The sequence below is a fragment of the Miniopterus natalensis genome, chromosome 6 (assembly GCF_054644295.1).
Source record: "Miniopterus natalensis isolate mMinNat1 chromosome 6, mMinNat1.hap1, whole genome shotgun sequence".
Classification (NCBI taxonomy): Eukaryota; Metazoa; Chordata; class Mammalia; order Chiroptera; family Miniopteridae; genus Miniopterus; species Miniopterus natalensis.
The window spans coordinates 84,219,025-84,242,804 of NC_142086.1; the positions used below are offsets into that span (position 1 = coordinate 84,219,025).

A 23,780-nucleotide genomic window follows, 5' to 3' on the forward strand; every position below is an offset into this window, starting at 1 on the left:
TGACTGTGCACACATGTCCAAATAAGTGGTTTTAAAATGATTTTTATGGATTTTTAAAACTTAAAGAGAACTAGCCTGAAATGATTAAATACTGAAAACTTGAATCAGAAGCCTTATTTAGTGGTTGAATTTATAAGTAAACTTATGACATTTGATGCCGTGAAATGACTTTTGATTAGTAGATTTGTCAGGTAAAAATTGTATACTTAGTTGTTTAATTCCAAAAGCACTTTTTAAAATCTCTCTTCAGCAAACATTTTGAACCAATGACTTATTTCTCACCCTGAAATACGTAGTGTACTGTCAAGATTATTCCCTTCTTTGTATCTTTTTGTTCAGATGAAATAATTTCAATGCTTCTTGCTTTTCTTTTTGGTCCTGCCTCTTGTTTTCCATTCTAATAAGTGATTTTTTTCATCATTGGTGACCAAGAAAAAGCAAAAGGAAAGATGAACAGACTTATTTGTTGAAGAGAATTCATTGTAACCATATCAACCAAATTCTGGGGTTGTGGGCCATTATTGGGATGTGGAAATAATAGTTTACTGTGGGACCTGTTTTTGAAATGAGTGTTTACATGTATTATCTTGTGGAGTAATTTTTGTTATTCCTCTTCACCCTAAGCAGTAACTTAAAAACATGGCAATAATATCTGTATAGTTGGTACATGGCATCCTTAGAGAAAAGTCACCCAGTCACTGAGGTTCCTGTTTTTATGAAACAAGTACCTTTAGTTTGACTGAATTGACCACGTGTCAACAGTTTTTGACACTGAACAGAAGATACAGGCTAAGTTCTAACTAAAAAGGAACACTTATAACTTACTGCTTAGAGAATGGTTTCTATAGTAGGCAAAGGAAAATAGTTAATTGAGTTTATAACAAAGGTGAATTATCACTAATTAACAATGTTTATCAGCCTAGAGAAACTAAAACTGAAAGAAGACAAAAAATTGAAGAGAAAGATCCAAAAACAGGAAGCAAAAAAATTAGCACAAGAGAGAATGGAAGAAGACTTAAGGGAAAGTAACCCACCCAAAAACGAAGAGCAGAAAGGTAAGCTGGAGTCCAAGGCATGATAAAAATGCCCAATTCCTACTTAAACTACAAGTATAAATATTCCTCTGACTGGGCCTTATGTTAGTTGTTACTGAATTGAAATCTGGATTTCGGTTAATATTTTAATACTGTCTTGGGAGCAGGTGCTATAAAGGGCACTGATATTGGAAGCAGTGCATGGGGATTCAGAACACTCCCTGCCACTACTGTAAGGTTCCTTATCCCTGAACCAAAGGTGGAGATAATACCCACCATGAGTATTGCATGTTTGACAATGGTGTGTAGTCTCTGCTAGGAGCATTTAAGTTCTAAAAGAGTGAACTATAAATTGACTAATAATTATGCTGAGTTCAAAGGTTGCCTAGTCCAGCCTTTTGTTTTATGCTTATCTTGTCGTCATTCCGTGATCAACATGGGAATGTATCTGGTATGTCACTGTTGCTGTGGGTGTGTTGGTCTGTGTGTTTACTTCTAGATGCATTGAAGTAAGTTACTCTTATTTTGTGTAACTACGGCCGTCTATCAAAAGAAATATTTCCTCTTGCTGTATTTTTCATCTAGTATTCCATCAACGTTTCACAAATCAACCAAAATGATCTTTCTTACTGAAAAGTTTTCAGTGAATGTTGGTATTTTGACTTTGCATGCTTCAAGAGGCTAAGTGGCCATCCATTAGGGAGATGAATGGGTGGGAAGATGAACTTCTGAGATATTTTCCGACTTGTAGTCAGTGAGTCCACAGGTCTGCAATTTAGGATCCAACAATAAGATGAATAATATAACAAAAACTACTAAATACTAATTGAACCCGTAACTGAATAAATGATCCCTTTAACTCCAAAAAACCCCCTTTGTATTCTTAATGACTAAACATGTTTATTCGATATAAATTTTAGGTAGTTGATGAGGCTTGGTTAGAATGGTTGAGGGAAGTAACCTTATTTTAGAGGAACTAAAATTTTGGATGTTACATGAGTAGTACAGAGTGAAGGAGATAACGGTACTTCTGATATGTTTTATTTAACGTGAACTTTCATATTTTTTCAAAGGTATTGTTAAATAAGAGATGGGGCAAAAGCAGGTGTACACTTGTGAGTAAGTGAAACAGAGTTTATTCTTGTATAACTTTTTTTTTAAAATATTTTTTTTATTGATTTCAGAGAGAGAAAGGGAGAGAGAGAGATAGAAACATGAATGATGAGTCATTGATCAGCTGCCTTCTGCACGCCCCCTGCTGGGGATCGAGCCCACAACCCGGGCATGTGCCCTGCCCGGGAATCAAACCTCAATTTCCTGGATCCTAGGTCGATGCTTATTTATTGCATTAAATAATGCAATAATTATTACTATTAATTATTGTGTTATTTTCCATACAAGCAACTATAAATGTACTTTTGCCCCATTCTGTATTTATATTCATAATTTAGAATTTTTTAAAAAAATATATCTTTATTGATTTCAGAGAGAGGAAGGGAGAGAGAGAGTTAAAACATCAGTGATGAGAGAGGCGTTATTGATCGGCTGCCTCCTGCACACCCCCGGCTGGGGACTGAACCTACAACCTGGGCATGTGCCCTGACTGGGAATCGAACCATAATCTCCTGGCTCCTAGGTCGATGCTCAGCCACTGAGCCACACCTGGCCAGGCTAGAATTTCTTGAGTTGTTTATTTAAAACAACATGAAGAGTCCATCTGAGCCATATTTATATTATTCTGTAATGTTACATCATCTTTTTCTGAGTTTCTATCTTTGCAAGTTGGTACTATTTCTCACTGTAACTGACCACCATGGTTTATCCTTAGAAACTGTAGCCAGTGTTGAGAGTTGCCAGTTCCTGGATGACAGGATTCTGCAGTGCATCAAGCAGTACGCCGACAAGATTAAATCCGGTGTGCTGAATACATCTAAGCTCCTCAAAGAGTTGCTCTCGTGGAAGGTTTTAAGCACAGAAGACTACACATCCTGCTTTTCCAGCAGAAATTTTCTAAGTGAAGCAGTGGACTATGTCATTCGTCACTTGATTCAAGAAAAGAATAGAGTCAAAACAAGGATATTCCTGCATATTTTGAGTGAGCTTAAAGAAGTGGAGCCAAAATTAGCCACCTGGATCCAGAAACTTAATAGCTTTGGTATGTCATTTCCTTCTGGAGATGCAGTGTAGTAGGAAGGATAAATATGGGCTCTGAGGCTTTTTTCATTTTCTTATCATTTATGAGTTTTTAAAATATAGAATTGAAAATTGATATGGTTAAAAATACTATTTTCCCAACTCACAATTTTTAGCTTATTTTATAGAAAGGTTATTACAGTATACTTTTTCAAAAGATGTAAACACAAGAAAGTTCAGTCAAAAAATCTGGTCCCATGTTATGCTAAAGTATTTGTAAATGTGTAAAACATAAGTACTATAAATAGCAGGCCTAGCCATGGGTACATAGCAGCCCCTGGAGTCAGCTGTCTGTGCCCTCTGTGGTTGCCTTGGCAGGGCCAGAGTAAATGATTTTGCTGGCCGTATAAGGCCTTGGGCTGGACATTCCCTACCCCTGGTGGAGTCACATCATTTGCACGTTTAAGCAGAAAGAGGGATGGGGACAAGGGTGAGGGGTGGGTAGGGGGAAATTAACATTTCAGTACTAGCTGTGATCTGCCTCCCCTCACTGAGCACATGCTGTGATCTGAGCCTTAAATGGGGGGTGTGAATGTGGTATTTCTTCATAGGCAGTTTCCTTAATCCTTGTATGAGTATTTTATATGGTCCCTGGTTTTGGTGTTTAAAGGTAGTAATTTTTCATGCAGCAAGACCTCTGCCTGCTAACTATTTCATCTGGAAGAAACATTGTGTAGGGGAATTCTGGTTCAGCAGTTTGCTGGCTGAGAGCCTATGGCCCCTGTAGGAGGTAACTGTGCTGTATGAGAGGCATGTGGGAGAGAGGGCAGAACTAATCTTTGCCTTTCAGTGGCTGTGTTAGTAAGTAGCAAGTGTTCACCATACTTTCAGTAATAGTGCATGGAGTTACAGTCATCCTTTTTCTGATTTGGACAAAGCGGATAAAGTGGGAATGATGAGCGCCTTGACTTCTGTGAGGAGTGTTAGGAGCCATGATATTTGGGGGAATATGGAGCAGTTCTTGGAGGTGTTGGGAGGAGTTTACCCATATACTGTTTTAAAGGCATTTGTAAATTAAAAGCGTTATAAAATCTTGTTGGTTTGTACTAATTGGAATGAAAGTCATGAATTAGTGAAAAGGTTATTGCTATATTTTTAAAGGAATTTAATGCCTTTTCCTAAGTCTAATAAAAACAATAATAGAAGCCTTTGACCCACCTTATTCAACTAATAGATAAGAATCACTGTAATTAGCATATCCATGTTGAATGGTGTCTCTGAAATGTACAATAGCTTAAACAAGATTGCTCTCGAGTACATGTTTTCACTACGATTGTAAGCAGACTGTCCTGAAACCATTTTCAAAGGTATGAAGGTGAATGTGATTGTACAGTAAGTGATTTCCCTCCTCCTGATATGGGCTTTGTTTTTAATCACAGGCTTAGATGCCACAGGATCTTTTTTCTCTCGTTACGGAGCGTCTCTTAAGGATCTTGATTTCAGCATCATGACTTTTCTCTGGAATGAGAAGTATGGTCACAAACTAAACTCTATAGAAGGAAAGCAACTGGACTATTTCTGTGAGCCAACATCATTGAAGGAAGCCCGGTGTTTGATATGGCTGCTAGAAGATCACAGAGACAAGTTCCCGGCGCTGCATAATGCTTTAGATGAATTCTTCGATATCATGGGTATGTGGGCTTAGTTTCAGTTTATATTATACCTAATCTTAGGAAACAAAATATGTGGAGGACCTAATTTATTTAAATACTTCACAAAGAAAATAGTGAAAATTATTATGGTAAAACCAGCTTAGTTGGGGAGGTTGGTGATTAGGAATAGTAATTTTTTTCGTATCATAAAACCTTTTTACTCTATGGAAATAAGTGTTGTAGAGATACTCAGATGGATACATTATACTGAATATACCATCACTGTTCTCATCTTAGATATTTTGCATCATGGCAAAGATCGCATGTTAAATTGACAGGATTTATTAAGAAATGATTTTATTTGTAGCAGTCAGGAAAACTTGCAGGAGTAGGTGATGTTTGGGGATTCTAGAGCAGACAGCACATCTGCTGTGGTGGGAGGAGCTGGAACTGTGAGTCAGGGAAAGTGGGCTGTGGCTCAGCTTCTTCCCTCATTCATTTCATTAAAAAGCTCATTTTTACTGCTGCCTCAAGGCCTATGCTAGGAGTTAACAAGGAATTCAGAAATGCTTACGCTAGTCCCTGCCCTCAAGGGCCCTATTTAAGCTCTACAGAAGCGAGTAAAATGAGTATACATGTGATGTGGGGGTAAGCTCAGTGAGAGAGGACCAGAGGAGCAGCTTCAGAGGAAGGACTGAGCATGTGCATTCTCCTAGCAAGAGGAGAGCCTGGTGTGTGGATGGGGTCCAAGGTGGAGGTGGAATTGCACAGGGTGACCTCTAGGCTCAGAGAGGATGGAGGGCAACGGGGGCCTGGGTAAGGGCTCAGAGTCCAGTTTGACAGAATAGGACAGCTACTAGTCAACTCCTTAGCTGCTCTCCATCGTTAGTTTCTTCATCTTTAAAATAGAGAATTTGGAGATCTGTGTGGGCCCATTTTGCTTAAATGCTAAGATTTTAGATTCTAAATTAATTTGAATTTTTTATTTTTGCTACTACATGTATATTTTATAATGCCCCTCCCCTTTCCCTCAGCATCAGAAGTTGACTTTATTGTTAGACATTAGACTTTTAAATTTCATGCTCTTTGTTTTAAAGTGTATGTTAAAAGGTCCGTCTCTGTACAAAAGTGTCACATGTTACCAAGGTCAGATGCAGTATAAGGAACCAAAAGGGCTTACTTTTGTTGTGATTCTTAGGAAAGAGCACACTCACATATAGATGGCTTTATTTTTCCAGGACACTGCTTCATGACTGGAGGTGACATGCCACTTGACAGCCTGAATTTATTGCCATCAGTTTGCTGCTGCTGGTAATAAAATGCTGTCTTGACTGAGCTTATACAACCCGATGCATGTTTGGATCACATAACAAGACAGCTAAAATGACACAGTTCCTGCTGTGTGCATTTTTCCTGATTCTGGTGTTCTGTACCTAAAATATGCAGTCTGTCTGGCTGTGACTCTTTCTCTGCTCTCAGTCATAGAGTCAGAAGCCACCAGCCAAATGACTGGCCAAACAGATATTTAAATCCCATAGTTCTGGCTCTTACCTTTACCCCAGACATTTTAAATTTTATCTTTCATTAGAATTACTTACATTTCTTTAAAGTTTAAAAAGTCCATTGATCTTGTAAGTAAAGCTATTCACTAATGTCACCAATGCTGTGATAATTGGGAGCCCCAGCCTCCCTCCTGAAGTCTGTATGCACATTTCCCTATTGGAATTTCTGTGTAGAAACCCAAGAGGCCGGCCCCTTAAGAGCAATGTGGCTGAACCCGTTTATATCCCACTTACTGAATTTATCTCACTTAATAACATTGTTGTATATCTTGTTTTTTAAACAAGAAACCTAGAATTAGCCTCAATTCTTCCTTTTCCCTATTACCCCATACCTAGTTTGTCAGCAGTCCAAATGAGCTTTATCTTGGATCTGTCCTTTTCTTTCCATCTCCACTTCCCTCGGCCAGGACCCTAGTGATCTTTCCATGATCTGACTATTGCAGTAGGCTCCAAACTGGTCTCCATGCCTCTAGACCCTTTCGCTCCAAATCTTCCTCTTAATATTGCCTCTAGTGATTCTTGAGGCACACCTGTTTGATCCTATAACTTCTGCTGCTTCATTTTGCCTACAGATTAAATTCACATCACATATCTGGGCTCATCATCACTCTGCCCATCTGCCTTCTGAATAAACACCCCTCCAGTTACTGTGCCGCAGCCCACCCTGTGCTTTCCTGCCTCCTGTCTTTGCTCCTTCAGTTCCTCCAGCCACGTCCCACCTCCTTGCTTGTTTATGTCAAGCTCCATCCTCCCCAAAGCCCTTCCTGATCCCCCCCTTGGGCCTCTCCCCTTGAAGACTTTATTATTCCATCAGCTTTATTGACATTATCTTTATTGTGGCAGTTAGCACACTGGGTGGCAGGCATTTGCCTATCTGGCTGTTTCGTAGCACACAGGCCTGTGGATGGCAGGGACTGTTCTATGCATCTCTGTATTCCCAGCACCTGGCATAGAGTTTGGCACCAGAAGGCACTCACATTATGATGAAATGGATTGAAATTTTGTTGTTCTTGGTAGTTGGTTTCCCATTTAGTTAGCCATTTCACCTTGGTTTCTAAACTAGATTTGTGTCAAAGCCAAATGAGGCATAGAACATAGCCTGTGTCAGTGTATCTGGGGTGTTTTCCTTTGAGGCTTTAGTGTATATTGTATGGTGATGTTTATGTTCCATTTGCTCACAAAACCATCTGTGTCTTCCTGCAGACAGCCGCTGCACTGTGTTGAGGAAACAAGACAGTGGTGATGTGCCAGTAAGTTATTTGGCCACTTTAAATGTTATGCTCAAGTTTGTGTTAGCCAAAGGAAGAGGGGAGGGCCCTGGCCAGTGTATTACATCGCAGGTGGCACTCCAGAACCAAAGCTGGAGGGCTTCTGATAACATGTACTATTTCCCTAGAAAGTTAACCCCAACTTACTATTGGAATTGGAGCTACTAGTAGTCTTAGAAATAGGAAGACAGTTCTTGAGTCGTCTGGCATGAAAATGAAAAGTTATCTGTAATGGTGAAATTCTGATGTTTTCCTCTTTAAGAAAAACCAAGGGACTTGGTTTTGAATGACTCCAAATTTAGTTGAACTGAAAATAATTCCAGAGTTGTCTTTGTTCATAGGTAGTGGCAGTTTTCAAACAGGAAATTGCTTGTTTACTGACTTTTTAGGATCAAGTCATCAATACTTGAAGTTTTATCGTAATCCATTCTATCAAATATTGCCCAGCTACATATGGAAACACAGCTAACATACCCCATGAGAAGTTAAATGCTGCTTCTAAATTCAGTGTTTGTGCCCCAGTGTCTGGCCAGGTGCAAATGTCTAGTTTGCCTTAGTAAAAGGAAAATTGTTAAAATACTATTAGCATATAACCAGAATTACTTTAAAAGTCTGATTAATTACTTGAAATGACACAAACCTTGTTGAAAATGAGTTCAAAATGTTGAAACAATGTAATTTTAGTTATAAGGCATCATTAAACTTTTTCTTAATTTCTGTTATAAATCATAATGCTAGGGGGCTAACACACTATATAGTGCTATTTTTTGTTAAACATTTTCTGTAATTCAACTTATGACCAGTCTGTGAAAATTAGCATGTTTGTAATATATGGTAGCTTCATAATGCTGTTATTTGTTCAGTGATTTCCTCCTCACTTTTTAGTTTAATTCTACCAAGATAAAAAACAAAGGCAAGAAGAAGAAGCCAAAAGATTCAAAGGTATGGAGTATTTTCTGTATAAATTCTTCTCTAAAATATTGAGCATGTAAATTAGAATTAACCGATTCTTGGGATATTTGAAGCATTTTGTTGAGATGACATCTCAGGCTTTAAGGACATTTTGGCAGCCCTCTACATTTGAGGAAGTTTAGGTTCATGTTGTATCTAAGGAACTTTTTGAAGAGACTTTTATCTTTATTGTCCTTTCATTTTCTGAAAACTTCTGAGTAAAACAACTGTCATAATGTCGAATTTTGCATTGGTAGTCTCAGAGCAGGGTGACCAAGGGAGCTTGGGGTCAGATAGACCTGAGTTTATAACAAGGCTCTTGACCAATTATTTTTATTGCTGTTTTTATTTTCTGCATTACCTTGGGCAAACTGTTTGACTTCCCTGTGCCCTAGTGTTATCATCTGTGGGATAAGAGGTATTACCTGTTATCAGTAACTAAACACTCAAAATAAAGGTGGTGAATACTAATCATTATAACAGAATCACAGAATTGATAGGCTCCCTTCCTTCCTCTCATGCAAGGCTCTGCTCCAGGCCCATGAGATTACTAGGGTGGGCTCTTCGTGGCTGTTATGTATTTGAAAGTGGCAGGATCAGAAAGGGGCAGGGGTGGAAAAAGTAACCAAATATTAGGGGAGGATGCGAGCAGTCAGTAAAACTGATGGGAACTTAAACTGAGTGACATTTAAATTTTTTTGGCGTGTAAGAAATCAGCTAAATGTTAATGGACCTATTTATGGTTGTTGAAACTTTTATTATTATGTGTTCCTATTCACAAAATAATTTAGATAAGTCTCATATATTGTCAGTTTGCATACATATTTATGTAAGCATTCATCACCTTTAATGGTAATTTTAAGGTAGAAAATGATTGACATTTCCCCGTCTTTTAAACCAGCCTATGTTAGTTGGGTCTGGAACAACTTCAGTAACACCTAATAATGAGACCATAGCTTCAGGCGAAGACCGCAAGTAAGTACATTTTTAAAATTTTTGCTTCATTTTAACTCAAGTGTTTTAACGTAGTAAGTGATGTTAACTTAATGTACTTTAAATTTGTGTTTTCCCTAATTTCTTTGTCTGAAGATATGCATCTATAATGACAACCTCATGTGACCCATCTTGGTTGAATTTATAGCATGGCTTGTCAACGTTAAGAATTCATACAAACTGCATTAAAATCACACGGCTCCCCTGGCTGGGTGACTTAGTTGGTTGGAGTGTTGTCCCATACACCAAAAGGTTTTGAGTTCCATTCTTGGTCAGGTTACATACCAAAAGGTTGCGGGTTTGATCTCTGGTCAGGGTGCATATGGGAGGCAACCGATTCATGTTTCTCTCATATCGATGTTTCTCTCTCTCTCTAATCAAGTAAAAAACAAAACAAAATATATCCTCAGGTAAGGCAATAAAAAAAGTAAAAAATAAAATCACAAGACTGATAATACTCACTTGATAAACTTGAGAACCTACTATGTGCAAGATACTGGGGTACAAGTCAAGGAAATGTTCTTTAAAATGTTCATTTGCTAAAGTAGGAGAGACGGAGATGTTTTGGAAGTTATATATGATGTAATAGCTTAACCTTAGATGTTAGTGATTTTTATAATAGCATCTGGTTGTTGAAGCTAAGTTTTCAAGAAACAAATAGACCTAAGAAGAAATAAAACTAGTGAGCAGCATATTCCTTTATGGGCCAAAAAACACAAAAAATGTTTGGGGTTTTTCCTACATTTATTAAAGGAGTTGTAATACTGTTGTTTTGCACAGTCATTTTCATGGATTCTTTAAATGGAGAAATTGTTTTAAGTTAATATAATAATAGCCTATATACTTAGATAACAATTATGTAATAGGCACTATTTTAAGAGCTTTATATATAGTATAAGCTATTTAACCTACTCTTTTACCTTAAGAGATAACTGTTGTTATTATTATGTTCATTTTATATATAAGGGAACTAACACAGTGGAGTGCCCAAGAACACAAGCTTGTCAACAGCAGAGCAGAATTTAAACCCAGCAATTTGGTTCAGAGCCCACATTCAAACTATATCTTTTTAGAGAATCATACCTCTTTTTTGAAAAAAAAATAAAAATTAAGTACTTTTCACCAGTCTTGATTGCACTTTAATAGCAGTTATAATACAATTTTTCATTTTTCTCTTTAACAAGGTACAATCAATGCAACATTGATTTTTTATTTTTTAAACTAGGAGTTTTAAAAATTTTGCTGTTGTTGGCAAAAGTAGTTAATTAAAAGTACTCAGTAATCAAGTACATATATTTCTTGACTGTAACTTTCTCTATTAAATTCTCTGCTAGTGGTTTTTTTTTGGCATCATAATGCTGAGTAATATGTTACTATCTTTATGTTTATTCCAATTTAAATATGGGTGGGACAAAAGTAGGTTTACAGTTGTTAGTACGTGAAACAGTTTATTTTTGTAATATTTATTAGTTATTGTATTTTCCATATGAACAACTGTAAACCTACATTTGCCCCACCTTGTATTATTCTGGGTCACCTGAGGCTTATTATTCACAAAATTGTTTTTTTTTAACAGCAGACGCAATTCAAATTTCACAGGCCCGTTTGTAGTGCCTGACCATCTTCGGCAAGATGTAGAAGAATTCGAAGCTCTCTATGAACAGCACAGCAATGAATATGTTGTCCGTAATAAGAAGCTGTGGGACATTAACCCAAAACAAAAATGTTCAACTCTATATGAGTAAGTAGAACATTCTACAACTATTTTATACCAAGGCCACCAGTTAAATACCTTAAGTTGTTTAGTTTGTGTCATGTGATTATTAAAGGGATCATTTACTGGCTTGTAAATTCTGGGAAGAAGAGTATTTTTATAGCTTTTGTTCAGTATTACACAAATATAGCTGAGGATTTTTAATCATTAAATTTAGAATCCTAACAATTATTTGGTCAGTTTGAGCTGCTGACATAGATACTTGCTACTTCCAAAACTGTCCTGATATGTCCTGATAGGACTGATAAAGTTTCCAGCCATAATCGTTTCATCATGAATTTCAAGGTCTACATTTGACAAGGAGTAGTATGATTATGTGATCTCATTGTCTTTATGTTGATGGATGCATCTGTTTGGCATCTCGTACGTCGAGTTGATAGCTTGGTGAAGTGTTACCCTTTACTGGGGAAAGAATGCCTGGATCTTGTTATCGTTCTACCGAATGATGATGGTTCAGCTGGATGATAGTGCACGTAGAGAACCCTGTGTCTCTGTATTGTATTGGAGACTTGACTTCCTGACATTGGTCTAATAAAAGAAAAGAAAAACTGCCTTTCCTTTTGAAGTAACCTTGGATGTGAGTTACTTTTGGATTGAAAATGTGAATGTGAAATTCACACTTAAGGCAAGTCTGAGTGTGGTGTAAGAGTTCAGGAAAATCTAGGAATTACCATTTTGAGCTTGGCATTAATAAACAGTGCATGATGCTTTCCTTAGGAAATGGAGGGCTAAGATCTGCAATAGAAAATTAATTCAAAAGCTAACTGTTCTCCTGAAAAACCTGTTGCTCATCCATAATTTGGTCATTTCTTCTATTTTCCTCAGTTGCAGCATTTCTGTTCAGCCTGGTTATATGCTCTTGGGTTCCTCTTGATGGTTTTTCTCTAGAATTGAAGTGCTGAGAAATTCATATTTCCAGAGAACTCCTGGATGACAACATGGGAACAGCTATAAAAATACACTAGTATTTTAAAAAATGTGTAGACTTTGCTTCAGGCATCCAGAACTGAAGCCAGACTGTGTAGTTTTCAGGAGCTTGCTTCTTACAGAATTTATTACCATTATTAGTGGGAAGAAGTAAACAACTTGAGGAAAGAGTCATTGATTGACTGCTTCCTGCACACCCCCTACTGGGGGTTGAGCCTGCAACCCGGGCATGTGCCCTGACCGGGAATCAAACTGTGACCTCCTGGTTCATAGGTCGACGCTCAACCACTGAACTTTGCCAGCTGGGCACCAGTTGGATTTTTTTGAAATTTTATTTTCTCTTTTCATTTGATATTCTTCTTGTTATATTCTGGGTATTTTTTTCTTGAATAAATTTTCTTTTAATTGCTTTATATTAAAATTTATAAAGTAGCTTTCTATTCCCCCCTTTTTTTCTAAAAAAAATTGATTATATTTTGAGGGGTAAAAAAATTTTATTTATAGGATCACTGATTGCATTTAGCCTTTCTCATTTACTATGAGTATAGAGTTTAATTTAATATGAGTATAATTGTTGGGGAGGAGATGAGATCAGCTAGAAGTGAAATAGTATTTGCTTTGGGAGAATTTTTTGGGAAGTATAATTTTTTAATGAATATGTACAAGTACGTATAATCACTTAATGTAAATGCAAATTTTCCCCCAGTTATTTCTCTCAGTTGTTGGAAGAACACGGCCCCTTGGATATGAGTAACAAGATGTTCTCTGAAGAATATGAATTCTTCCCAGAAGAAACTCGGCAGATACTAGAAAAAGCGGGAGGTTTGAAATCTTTCCTCCTGGGATGTCCGCGTTTTGTTGTGATTGACAACTGTATTGCTTTGAAGAAAGTTGCATCACGGCTCAAGAAAAAGAGAAAGAAGAAAAACATCAAGACAAAGGTAGAAGAAATGTCAAAAACAGGCGAGTATTTACGAGTTAAACTGCCACTGAATCCAACTGCTAGAGAATTTAAACCAGATGTAAAGTCCAAACCAGTGTCCAATTTATCCTCAGCACCAGCTTCTGAGGATGTGAAGCCCAAACCTGGATCTGCTGATTCTCCCAATCCAGCCTGTGAAGCCGAGAAGCCGAAACCAGTATCCGAGAATTCTCTCAGATCAGTTCCTGAGGATGAGAAGCCCAAGGAGGTCTCTCCTGATTCTCCCAAACCAGTCTCTGAGGATACAAGTCACCAACGAGCCTCCTCTAATTCTCGCAAACCAGTTCCTGAGGAGGTGAAAGCAACCTATTGGACTCAAGCCCATTTGGTCACAGGATACTGTACATACCTTCCCTTTAGGGCATTCGACATTACCCCGCCACCACCAACATACATAAGCGTGGTACCGACTTTGCCCCAGTACACTAACATTTACACACCTCTGGCCACCATTTCTCCTGAATATCAGCTGCAAACATCAATAGCAGTGGTGCCATCTTTTGTAGCCAATGACAGACCAGATCAAAGTGCTGCTGTGTATTTTGAGGGTCCTCATTTGAATATTGAGCATGCCCCTGGTAACCAGATTGCTTCAGAAACACAGATCCTTCAGGACTCTTTGGAGATACCAGTAAAGTCACAGTGTGGCATGGGTGGTGCTGATCCAGGCCAGGGTGAGCCCAGCAGAAATGATGGTCACTGTGAAAATTCTGCCCACAAGCGGGAAGCAAACCCAGAAAAGAGCAATGAAGCAATGAACATTCCATACGCACAAGTAGTAGCCATACAGGTAAGACTTAAATAGGAAAAAGTCGTCTTAATACCAAAATTAATTTTTTAAAGAACTTTTCATTGCCATTATATTTACTAAAATTCTTTAAAATGATTGATTGTATAGTGCTTACTAATGCTGTCACCTGAAAATGTTTTAAAAATATCCCTTTTATAGGACATAATAGGTAGTCTTGTGAGAAAGAATTTTGGGGGCTAGTAAATAGTACCCTTGTTTTCTACCCCAGTTTTGCACCAGTTGAGAAATAAGATAGAGGAATCAGTAGATGAGATGAAGCCAAAACATTACTTTAGTAATTATTACAGGCACAGTAGGAAGATGTGGCTCTTCTGTGGAGAGTGCATGTCCTAACAGGAACCCCCAACACAACAGCTTACCCCCAATTACAGCAGTGCTGGACCAGGAGGTTCCCAGTGTGGGTGCCTGCCTCATAAAACTGAATACAGAAGGAGGGAAGATGTGCTTTCTGCACATGCAGCTCCCAAGAGGAAGGAAAAAGAGAGCCTTGAGTTACGCATGCCCAGTTTCTCCTACCAAAACTAGGGAGGAGTCAGGGAAGTAAGAGCCAACCAGATGGAGAGAAACAAGAGGGAGGTGAGTAAAAGTTCCTTCTTAACAAGCATGAGAATAAACTTAGGTTCCTCTGTAGTTAACTTCATAGGGCATGAATTCATTAAACCCTGATTGGATTATCCTCTACTCACTAAGTTTTCTGTTTTCTAGAAAGCTTTGAAAAAATACGTTAAGAGTAATGAGTCAAAATCACTTTCATTTTTACTAATTGCAAATGCTAGCTCTTTTCTAATATAAGTATCTCTAGAAAGCACAGAATGTTATCTAAAAAAAACAAACTTGCAAAAATTGTGAGCATGCTTTTAAATGGTATTACATAATGAATCTGTTTTACTAGAGCAATCGAGATAGACTGGATTTGAGTGTTTGTTTTACCCCAAAGGTATCTGGGAGTACAGCACATCAAGAAGTCAATACTGAGCCATATGATCCTTTTGAGGCACAACTGGTGAGTCAGAATTGTGTAGCCTGTTTAAAAGTTCTAATTTCATTAATTTAACTAGATGGGAATGACTGACTAGAACTATTTTGGAGCCATCTAATTCCATATGAAACATTATGGAATAAGCTTTAGAACATAACCAAAAAATTTACTGTTTTGTTTTTATTGTTGGAATTTGGAAAGAAAAGGCAGAGGAAAAGGTAAGTTTTTCTTCTAGCTTATATATTTTATAGTATAATGGTTTCATTGTTTAACTGGTATAATGAGCCTGTATTAATTTATAAGTAGTGCTTATTCACATGAATGATACAGAAAGTATTATAAAGCCCTTCACTTTTTAAAGAATGATTGAATAAATCTATTAATTTATTTTAACTTGTTTTTTTTTAAATAATCAGCAACTACCCATTTAAAACACTTAAAAGTAGGGCCAAAGTTAAAACGTTCTGTTTATGTCTAAAATATGATATAATATATGCAGCTTTTTAAATCTAAAAAGTAGTTCTTGTTAATTGTGGAGAATGACTTTCAAATTCAAACTGTTGGTATAATAGTGAACCTTCTAAACCAAGTGAATATTCAGAACTAAGTTATAGTACTGATCAAAAAGCTTCACTATGAATTTCAGTAATACTAATACCTTTATTTTAAAAAGAGCTGGCTTTGCTGAACAGCATTCAGGGATTTTTAATTCTTGAATCATTATGACATTTCCCTTGAAAATTTTCATCTGCCTTTTATTTTATTCTCTTTAGTTTATTTTAAAAGACAGTCCAGAACAAAATCAGAAATAAGCGTTGTTAACTATTTTATTTTATTTATCTTTTAAATATATCTTTATTGATTTCAGAGAGAGGAAGGGAGAGAGAGAGCAACATCAATGATGAGAGAGTCATTGATCAGCTGCCTCCTGCACACCCCCTGCTGGGGATTGAGCCTGCAACCTGGGCATGTGCCCTGACCAAGAATTGAGCCCAGGTCTCCTGGATCATAGATTAATACTCAGCAGCTGAGCCATACTGGCCTGGCTTTAACTACTTTAGATAACTTTGTAATTTACTTTTAGGGGGATATTTCACAGATTGAAAAGGAGTACCAGGTTTTACAAGAGCAGCTTAAGGAAGCATGTGAGAATTACGAGCAGAGAAAACTCAAGGGCGCAGAAGAGACCAGGGACCTGGAAGAAAAGTTGAAAAGGAACCTGGAAGAAAACAAGGTAATTCTGTCTGAAGCCTCTCTTTAATAGCATGTGGCATACTTAGGAGAATTATGCTCATGCGGCTCAATTAGCTGAGCTTCTGCATTGGCTAAGTAATGGATTCTTTCCCAGTATTGCTTATTTCAAATTTCTCTATGACATGTTAAAGTGACAGTGGTTTTTTGCAGTGTTTAGAACCTCTGCAAGCTACCATATAAAAAAGGGGCTGAAAATAGGGGTTTTCATTTACCTATAATTCATTTTGCTTGATTAACCAACACTATTTTCTGGTGACTAAGTTTCAAGTTAAATTCTTGTTTATATTGAGAGGCAGTGTAGCATTAGTGGTTAAGAGTGTGGGACCTGGAGTCAGACTGGCTGGGTTCAGATCCAGACTTGGTTCTATCCCAGTTCTGATCTTGGGCAAGTTACTTAACTTCTCCATGCTTTAGCTCCTTATCTGGAAAATTTGGGTAATAATAGCTCTCATTTTGTGGGGTTAGATTAATACTTATAAATTATTTAAAACTTCCTGGTGCATAGGAAGGGCTCTGTAAGTGTTGGCTGCCACTGTTACTTCTCTTATCATCTTCACTTGATTCCTAAGGAAGGGTGAGCAGAACACACAGAGCTTATGTGCAGCAGAACTGTAAAGCCACTGCTCTTGTTTGAGTCTACTGATCTTGAGTTATGCTGGCTAAGATTGATTATCAGTTACATGTAACTGCTGTTGGAGTAATACTAATTAGTGGCAAAGCCAGATTGAATTGAGGTATCAGACAGTGTGTGCTTGAGCCCCTGAAGAACTGCGCTTAGTGACTGAGTCTTCATACTCTGTGTCAGCCTACATCAAAGGATGTCAGGCCTACACATGCTGTGACGATTGTGGCTTCATTTATTGCTAGTATGTGGTTGAGGGTATTACCCCTTCTCACATTTAACAGACATTTATAGAATGATCCCCTTGGTACCAGGCTCTGTGCTGGTCTTCTGGGACTTGTATGCAGTATCCTTTTTCTGAGGCCCTAAGCAGTGGATTCTCTCTGCTTTCACTCCCTGGGCTTCTCTGTGCAGTGGGCTTGTTTTTATTTTGTCGATACTGAATTATATAGCTCACTGCTGTTTCTCTTGGACTTTGTCTGCCAGAAAGTTTTAATGCTGTTTCTAAAGAATGGTTCACACCTCATGCCATTTATTTTTATATTACTTTCACTTCTGGTTTTATTTTATCATTCTTGTCTTTTTATTCTATTTTCTTTATCTACTTAGAAATTATATATGTTATTGAAGATACCACAAATAATTATTTTGGAACAAAGTCAAGGTTTTAAAAGAAGAGGTATAGAAACCAAATTTTCTCTAATTGAGAAAAAGATTACCAGAAAGTGTTTATAATTATATCTCTAAACTGGTGCATGTAGAGGATGCAGTTGTCTGTGGGCTGTTCCTTCTTTTGTTCTAAAGCTTGAAAGAAAAGGATTCAGATCATTCTCGCTTGTGGAGTCAGACAAGTTCACGATAGCTAACCTGGTTAGCATTTTGAGGCCGCTGTGTCATTGAAAGGTGGTCAGTACAAACAGCAGATTAACTCATGTAGCATTCTGTGTGCTTGAGCTATAAGAGTGTGTGTCTGTAATACTTAGTGCATTTCAATACCTGGATTCCTTTAGGTGCTTATTGCTAAGTCGGTTCTTATGCTCCAGTATAACCTTTGGTTGCACATCATTTCCCGGCCAAAGGGTTGAATCAGAGGTGAAATCATTGACTTAAAATAGAAGCACAAGATAGGCAAGAAACAAGGTTGGCCTGGTTGCCAGCAGCAAGGCATGTGTAGAGACCTTGGTCATAGTAGTAGAAGTAGTCCAAGTAGGATAAGGATTTTGTAAGTGGAGTGAGTATGGTGGTCATCTCAGTCATTGTAGTGACTCGGCGAATTCAGGGTCAACAAGGTTGCAGCAAGGAAAATGTGAGTAGAACATTCCCTATGCTAGAGGGGGTCCTGCTGGACTGTCATTGAACCTTTGCTGCCCAAGAACAGTTCGCCTGTCCACCTGAAGGCCACTGGAATCAGCCCTACCACTGCAGTAGGACTCGGACGTCTTTAAGGACCTGCACTGGCTAGCAAGTCTGCCATTGAAAACCAAGTGCTGGCAGGGAGACGGGAGGCTGGTGATGATCGGCATGAATCTTTTCAAAACTGTCTCTCCGAGGAAATTCTTAGATTTTCCTCCTCGTCTTCCTTGCACCACAGATCTCTGCTCCCAGAGCCCCAGCTAAGACTGTTTCTTCTACAATCAGACTCTCGGGGCCTAGGAACTTGCCCTCTTAATACTTGAGGCCTCATTTTAATCATTTTGCTGCTGAAACCATGAGTTTCTTGAAAGAGAAGTGTTAGACATTTAGCTGATGTTTCTAACAAGGCTTTTCATGGGGAAATATATTCCAAGTTGTAACCAATCACTGTGTAAATCGACTTCTGGTTTGTAGTGTATTAATAGGGTGAGAGCTCCCCATATTGGAAAGAGTTGTTTTGGGGAGCAAAAGAGAACTGAATTGGGCTGTGCTGGTCAGTGCTAGAATAGCCTGGTAACTTGAAGTATCTATAGTGTGTAGACAAACAGGACTTAAAAGTATGTTGTTCCTTTCTAAGTGGTTATGTGGAAAGAATTCAGTATTAGTCCTTAGCTTTGTAGTCTTTGTCAAATACTTGTAAATCTCCATCCCATCCATCAAAATAATTACACGGTCAAAATTGTTCTTATATATGTATTATTGTTTATTCATAGATTTATTTTATTTGTACATGCATATCTAGGTTAATTTCCCTGCTTCCCATGCCTTCTAGTCAGTACATCTTTTGTATTTTCCTTTTTTGTTACTGAGATTTTAGTTATTCATCCCAAGGTAGACACTTACTTAATCCAGTCATCTTCTGCTTTACATCTTATACCCGCTGGACTCGTGGCCTTATCCATTCTCATCTTCTAAAGCGTCCTTGTGTCTGTGTATCATTCCTGCTGTCATCTCTGTCATTGTCGTCTCTCACCCTGGATATTGCACTGAGACCGATTATGAGAGATTTTTCCCTCCCTCTTATCTAGAGTTTTTAACATTAAGGGTTTAACCGATAATGGGCAATGAAATCAGTTAATTGATGGTGACTGGAATTGTTTTTAACAATAAAATAAAATAGAAATATTAGAAATCTGAGACAGTAAGGGCAGTTTTTTTCAGAATGTGTGTATGCACGTGCGCTAGCACTATGGGTCATTATTAAAATGTATTTGTTATCATAGGTCATAGTCAAGAAAATGTGAAGGCCAGTGCTCTGCTCTAACACTTTCATGTACCCTTTTACCCATCCCTAAGCCATCTCTGTGTCCTTCAGAGTTATTTTTCCAAAATAAGAACCTCATCATCTCACTGCCCTGCTTAAGAGCCTTCTTTGGCTTCCTGCTCTCTGCAGGATGAAGTCCACACTCAGCATGACTTACAAGGCCGTTTGTGATTCAAACTATAAAGATGCCTCGGGTGCTATTTCTCCCTGCCCTGCCTCTTCCATACGTCCACCTTGTACTCCAGCCGCCCCTCGCCTCTTGCTTTTGTCCAGACATGCCTTATCTTACCCTTCTGCTTGAATCCGTGCTTGAAGTGGCAGTCTCATCTTTGAAGACCGAGATCAGATATCAGTGAATCTGAGAAGCTCTCAGCACCAGAAACCCTGTCATGCCCTTGTCTGTTCTTGGTTTGTTTTCATGACGGCCTCCCCTCCTGCCTGATTCCATGAGAGCAGGTGAGGGCTGAGGCCCAGTATTGGAGAATATTGCATGCCAAGCTCAGCCAGGGTAACAGACAGCTGTGATGTGTTCTGCTGAACTGGAGTCAGGGATTAGGCCGGGACACTACCCCAGTTCTCTTTCAGGCTCTTTCACTTTTTAAAGTAAATCTTTCTAAAATGTTTTTAGATCTCAAAGACAGAATTAGATTGGTTCCTCGAAGATTTGAAAAAGGAAATTAAAAAATGGCAACAGGAGAAAAAAGAAATGCAAGAAAGACTAAAAGCACTGAAGAAGAAAATGAAAAGTGTTTCAGATGCCACTGAAACGTAAGTAACAATGAAAAGGCAATGATTTTCATTATGTTTTTAATTGGGGTGGGGGTTTTTGTTGTTACTTTAACATTTAAAAAAACAACAACGTTTCTGTTGATTTTTTTAAGAAAGAGGAAGGGAGAGGGAGAGAGAGAAACATCAATCAGTTGCCTGTCGACCAGGGATGGAAACTGCCACCTGGGCATGTGCCCTGACCCAGCATCAAACCTCTTACCTTTCAATGGTTCAACCAACTGAGCCACATGGGCCAGGGTCCCTGTTACTTGAACATTTTTGATAGTGAGTTTCAAACTATGTCAACTGAAGTGAAAATTTTAGATACTGTGCCATCTCATTTTAAAGAACATTTTTTGAGAAATTATGTCACCTGAAACTTTTTCTAAACCTGCCATGTTTGCAAGTAAAGTGGAACTATGAATTAACAAAGAAGGATTCCTTCTAGTCTGAACACTCCCTCTACTGTGAACATGACCTTAGACCTTTTTCCGTATCTGAAATGAGCAGGCTAGTCTAGATCTTTAGCTCCTCAGCACTAAGATTCTGTGATGATTATTCTGTTTATGATTACTTTCATCCTGAATCCTGAAATCATTAAGTTTGGTCCTGTAGTATGAAAGATTTGGAAATACATATAGGCACTATAATTGTCAGATGGGTCAAGTTGGTTTTAAGATTCTCCATGATCGATTCCTTACCCTTCCCTTCCCTAAACAGTGATGATGTGCGATTTGCTTAGCTCAATTGTTACCTACCACTGTGTAACAAAACACCCAAAACTCTGCAGCTTAAATTAACAGTCATTTTATCTGATTGTGATCTTACAGTCTGGGATGAGTTCAGGTAGGCCATTCTTCCCTGGTCTTGCTAGTGGTTCCTCGTCTGGCTGCAGTTAGCTGGGGCTCTGCTCAGCCAGGATGCTGTGGTGTCGTGTTCTCTTTTTCTCCATGTAGTTTCAGAGCTTCTCCCTCTCCATGTGGCCTCTTCCTGTGACTTTTATCTACATGGCCTCTCCATCTGGTCTCCAGCTTGGTAGCCAGCTGGGGGCTTCTGGGAGTGTAGAAGTGGAAGCTTCCAGGCTCTGAAGGTCTGCACCCAGAGCTGTCAGAGCACCCTCCCACCACACTCTCTTGTTTCAGGCAGGGTGCAGGCCTCATCCAGAGGGAAGAACATGAACCAATGGGAGGCACAGGTCACCGGGGACCACACTCACATTTCAGGGCATTTATGCGTTTCCCATTTGCCGTACGTACCATGTGATCAGATGGCTTTCATTTTGAGTTGCTAGCATCACATTTGGACAGTTTCTAGGCGCAGTCCTTAAAGGAATGGTGAAGCATAAAACACTGCCTCTGTCATGTCATAGTTTCACCAGAACACATTTGCAGAAGTGATAATGTCTGTAAAGCTTTTCTCTTAATATTTGAGGTCTAGTCTTAATTGTTAAGTTATCCAAAAATTCAGGAATATTTACATTTAATATTTTTATGTGCTCAATTTAGACATACTGTCAAACTCGACAAAATAAATTAATATGTTGATAAGAATGTTTTTTTCTCTGCTAGCATAAAAATTAACCATTTCTGCTGGGAAATAAACTTTGTACTGGGCTTTTTTTCTCTTCATTAATGTATGTATTTCTTTGCCTTTCTTGGTCACTATTTAAAGATAAGCCATAGGCTTCTCTGTGTTTTTTACATTTTCCAAATAAATGCTTTATATTTAGCTTTTAAAGTAAAATCTTAAAACTTTTTAGATCTCCTAAAGAAGCTCAAAGGATATAAGAAACGACTTGGTTTTTCTACACCTTAGGTCACACTTAGTATTAAAAATGGCTGGGACATAGGGAACTCCTGGTTGTACAATGGGACAAACCAATGGCAGCTCTATGACACAGGTTCTATGAAAGAGCAACACAGAATTGAATACTTAGAAGGAGTTTACAAAAAAGGAGGAATGGCATTTAAACCAATTCTTAGTGGAAACTGTGGGTTTTTAGCAAGTAGAGACTAAAAAGGTGTGTAAGAGAGCATGAAGAGGGAGAGAACTTACTTTCTGCAGGGCATTGCTTAGGAATCAGATTGATGCTTTGTTTTGAAGGGTTGTCAGACTGCGTATGTGTGAGTGCACATGAGTGTGTGTGCGTGTGTATTGGATTTTAAGTTCTGTTTCAAAGAATAGAGGCTGGTGCTAGCCGAGTGGCTCACTTGATTGGAGTGTTGTCTTGTACACCAAAAGGTTGCAGGTTCGATTCCCTGTCAGGGCACATACCTAGGTTGTGAGTTCAAGTCCTGATTAGGGCACTTACAGGAGGCAACCGATCGATGTTTCTCTCTCACATCCGTGTCTCTCTCTCTGTTCCCCTTCCTCTCTAAAAAATCAATAAAAACATATCCTCGGCTGAGGATTTAAAAAAACCCACACACAACAGAGGCTGTTTGCCTTTTGAATGAGAACAACTGTTCATTCTGTACTCCTGTGTCACCTGTTGAACCACCCAGAGGTGCTCCTTGAAGTGTACTGAGGTATGGTGACGTTACTTGGCAAGCTTATAATTTAGTGATCAAATAAAATGGCTGAAATCTGTGATACGCCCTCCAAGTATAAAAGGAAAACTTCCAAAAAGGAAAATCACCCGAATCCTTTGCCTGCTTTGAAGATATTAGAAATGAAACAAAATGTAAAAACTTAAAAAGAATTAAATAATTTTTGCGTGGATATGGGTAGAATTTACTCATGGATCAGTGGTTGTTTTTCAATAACTTTTGTTACAGGCTGCTTTTTTAAATAAATTTTTGTTGACTTTAGAGAGAGAGGAAGGGAGAGGGAGAGAGAAAGAGAAACATGGACGTGAGGGAGAAACATTAAGCAGTTGCCTCTGCAGGTGCCAGGAATCAAAACCAGCGACCTTTTGGTGCATGGGATGATGCTCAGCCAGCTGAGCCATGCCAGCCAGGGATGGCATCGGGTTTTTTCAGGAATCTTGGAAAATTAATTAAAATTTGGTGATTGTGCTTTCATAGGTACACCCAGAAAAATGATGGGCAGGAAAAGGAACATGAATTCCTTCTGGACCAGTCTTCTGAAATCAGGCAAATTAAGCTTAAATTTCTTTTTATATCGTATTATACTTTTAACACCAGAGACACAGGCACACTGGACTTCTAAATATGTTGTTGCTTGTCTGTGTCTTAAATGATTGTTTCTTTTTTCTTTATTTTCTATTTTATCTTTAATAGTTAAGTAAATTTATTCTTTAAGTACTTTTGTTATGATGTTCCTACTTTTATTTCACATTGTCAGTTTTAAAAAATCTGAATTTATTGTTGATTACACCTCTTGTCCTTTGAGTTAACATGAACCTAAATATATATTTAAAAAATTTTTCTT

General features: G+C 38.2%; 1 protein-coding gene across 6 annotated transcripts in view; it reads left to right on the forward strand.

The window, feature by feature from the left end:
- Nucleotides 1-23,780, forward strand: part of TTC3 (tetratricopeptide repeat domain 3) — a 96,127-nt gene that overhangs the window by 58,792 nt on the left and 13,555 nt on the right. For all 6 annotated transcript variants that reach the window (XM_087818405.1, XM_087818404.1, XM_087818406.1 and 3 more), the window contains 12 exons: nucleotides 919-1,055; nucleotides 2,863-3,189; nucleotides 4,607-4,858; nucleotides 7,585-7,631; nucleotides 8,535-8,591; nucleotides 9,502-9,575; nucleotides 11,170-11,334; nucleotides 13,001-14,066; nucleotides 15,025-15,090; nucleotides 16,151-16,300; nucleotides 20,248-20,387; nucleotides 23,414-23,482. In XM_087818405.1, the coding sequence (XP_087674531.1) occupies nucleotides 919-1,055; nucleotides 2,863-3,189; nucleotides 4,607-4,858; nucleotides 7,585-7,631; nucleotides 8,535-8,591; nucleotides 9,502-9,575; nucleotides 11,170-11,334; nucleotides 13,001-14,066; nucleotides 15,025-15,090; nucleotides 16,151-16,300; nucleotides 20,248-20,387; nucleotides 23,414-23,482 (2,550 nt within the window). The remainder of the gene's footprint in view (nucleotides 1-918; nucleotides 1,056-2,862; nucleotides 3,190-4,606; nucleotides 4,859-7,584; nucleotides 7,632-8,534; nucleotides 8,592-9,501; nucleotides 9,576-11,169; nucleotides 11,335-13,000; nucleotides 14,067-15,024; nucleotides 15,091-16,150; nucleotides 16,301-20,247; nucleotides 20,388-23,413; nucleotides 23,483-23,780) is intronic.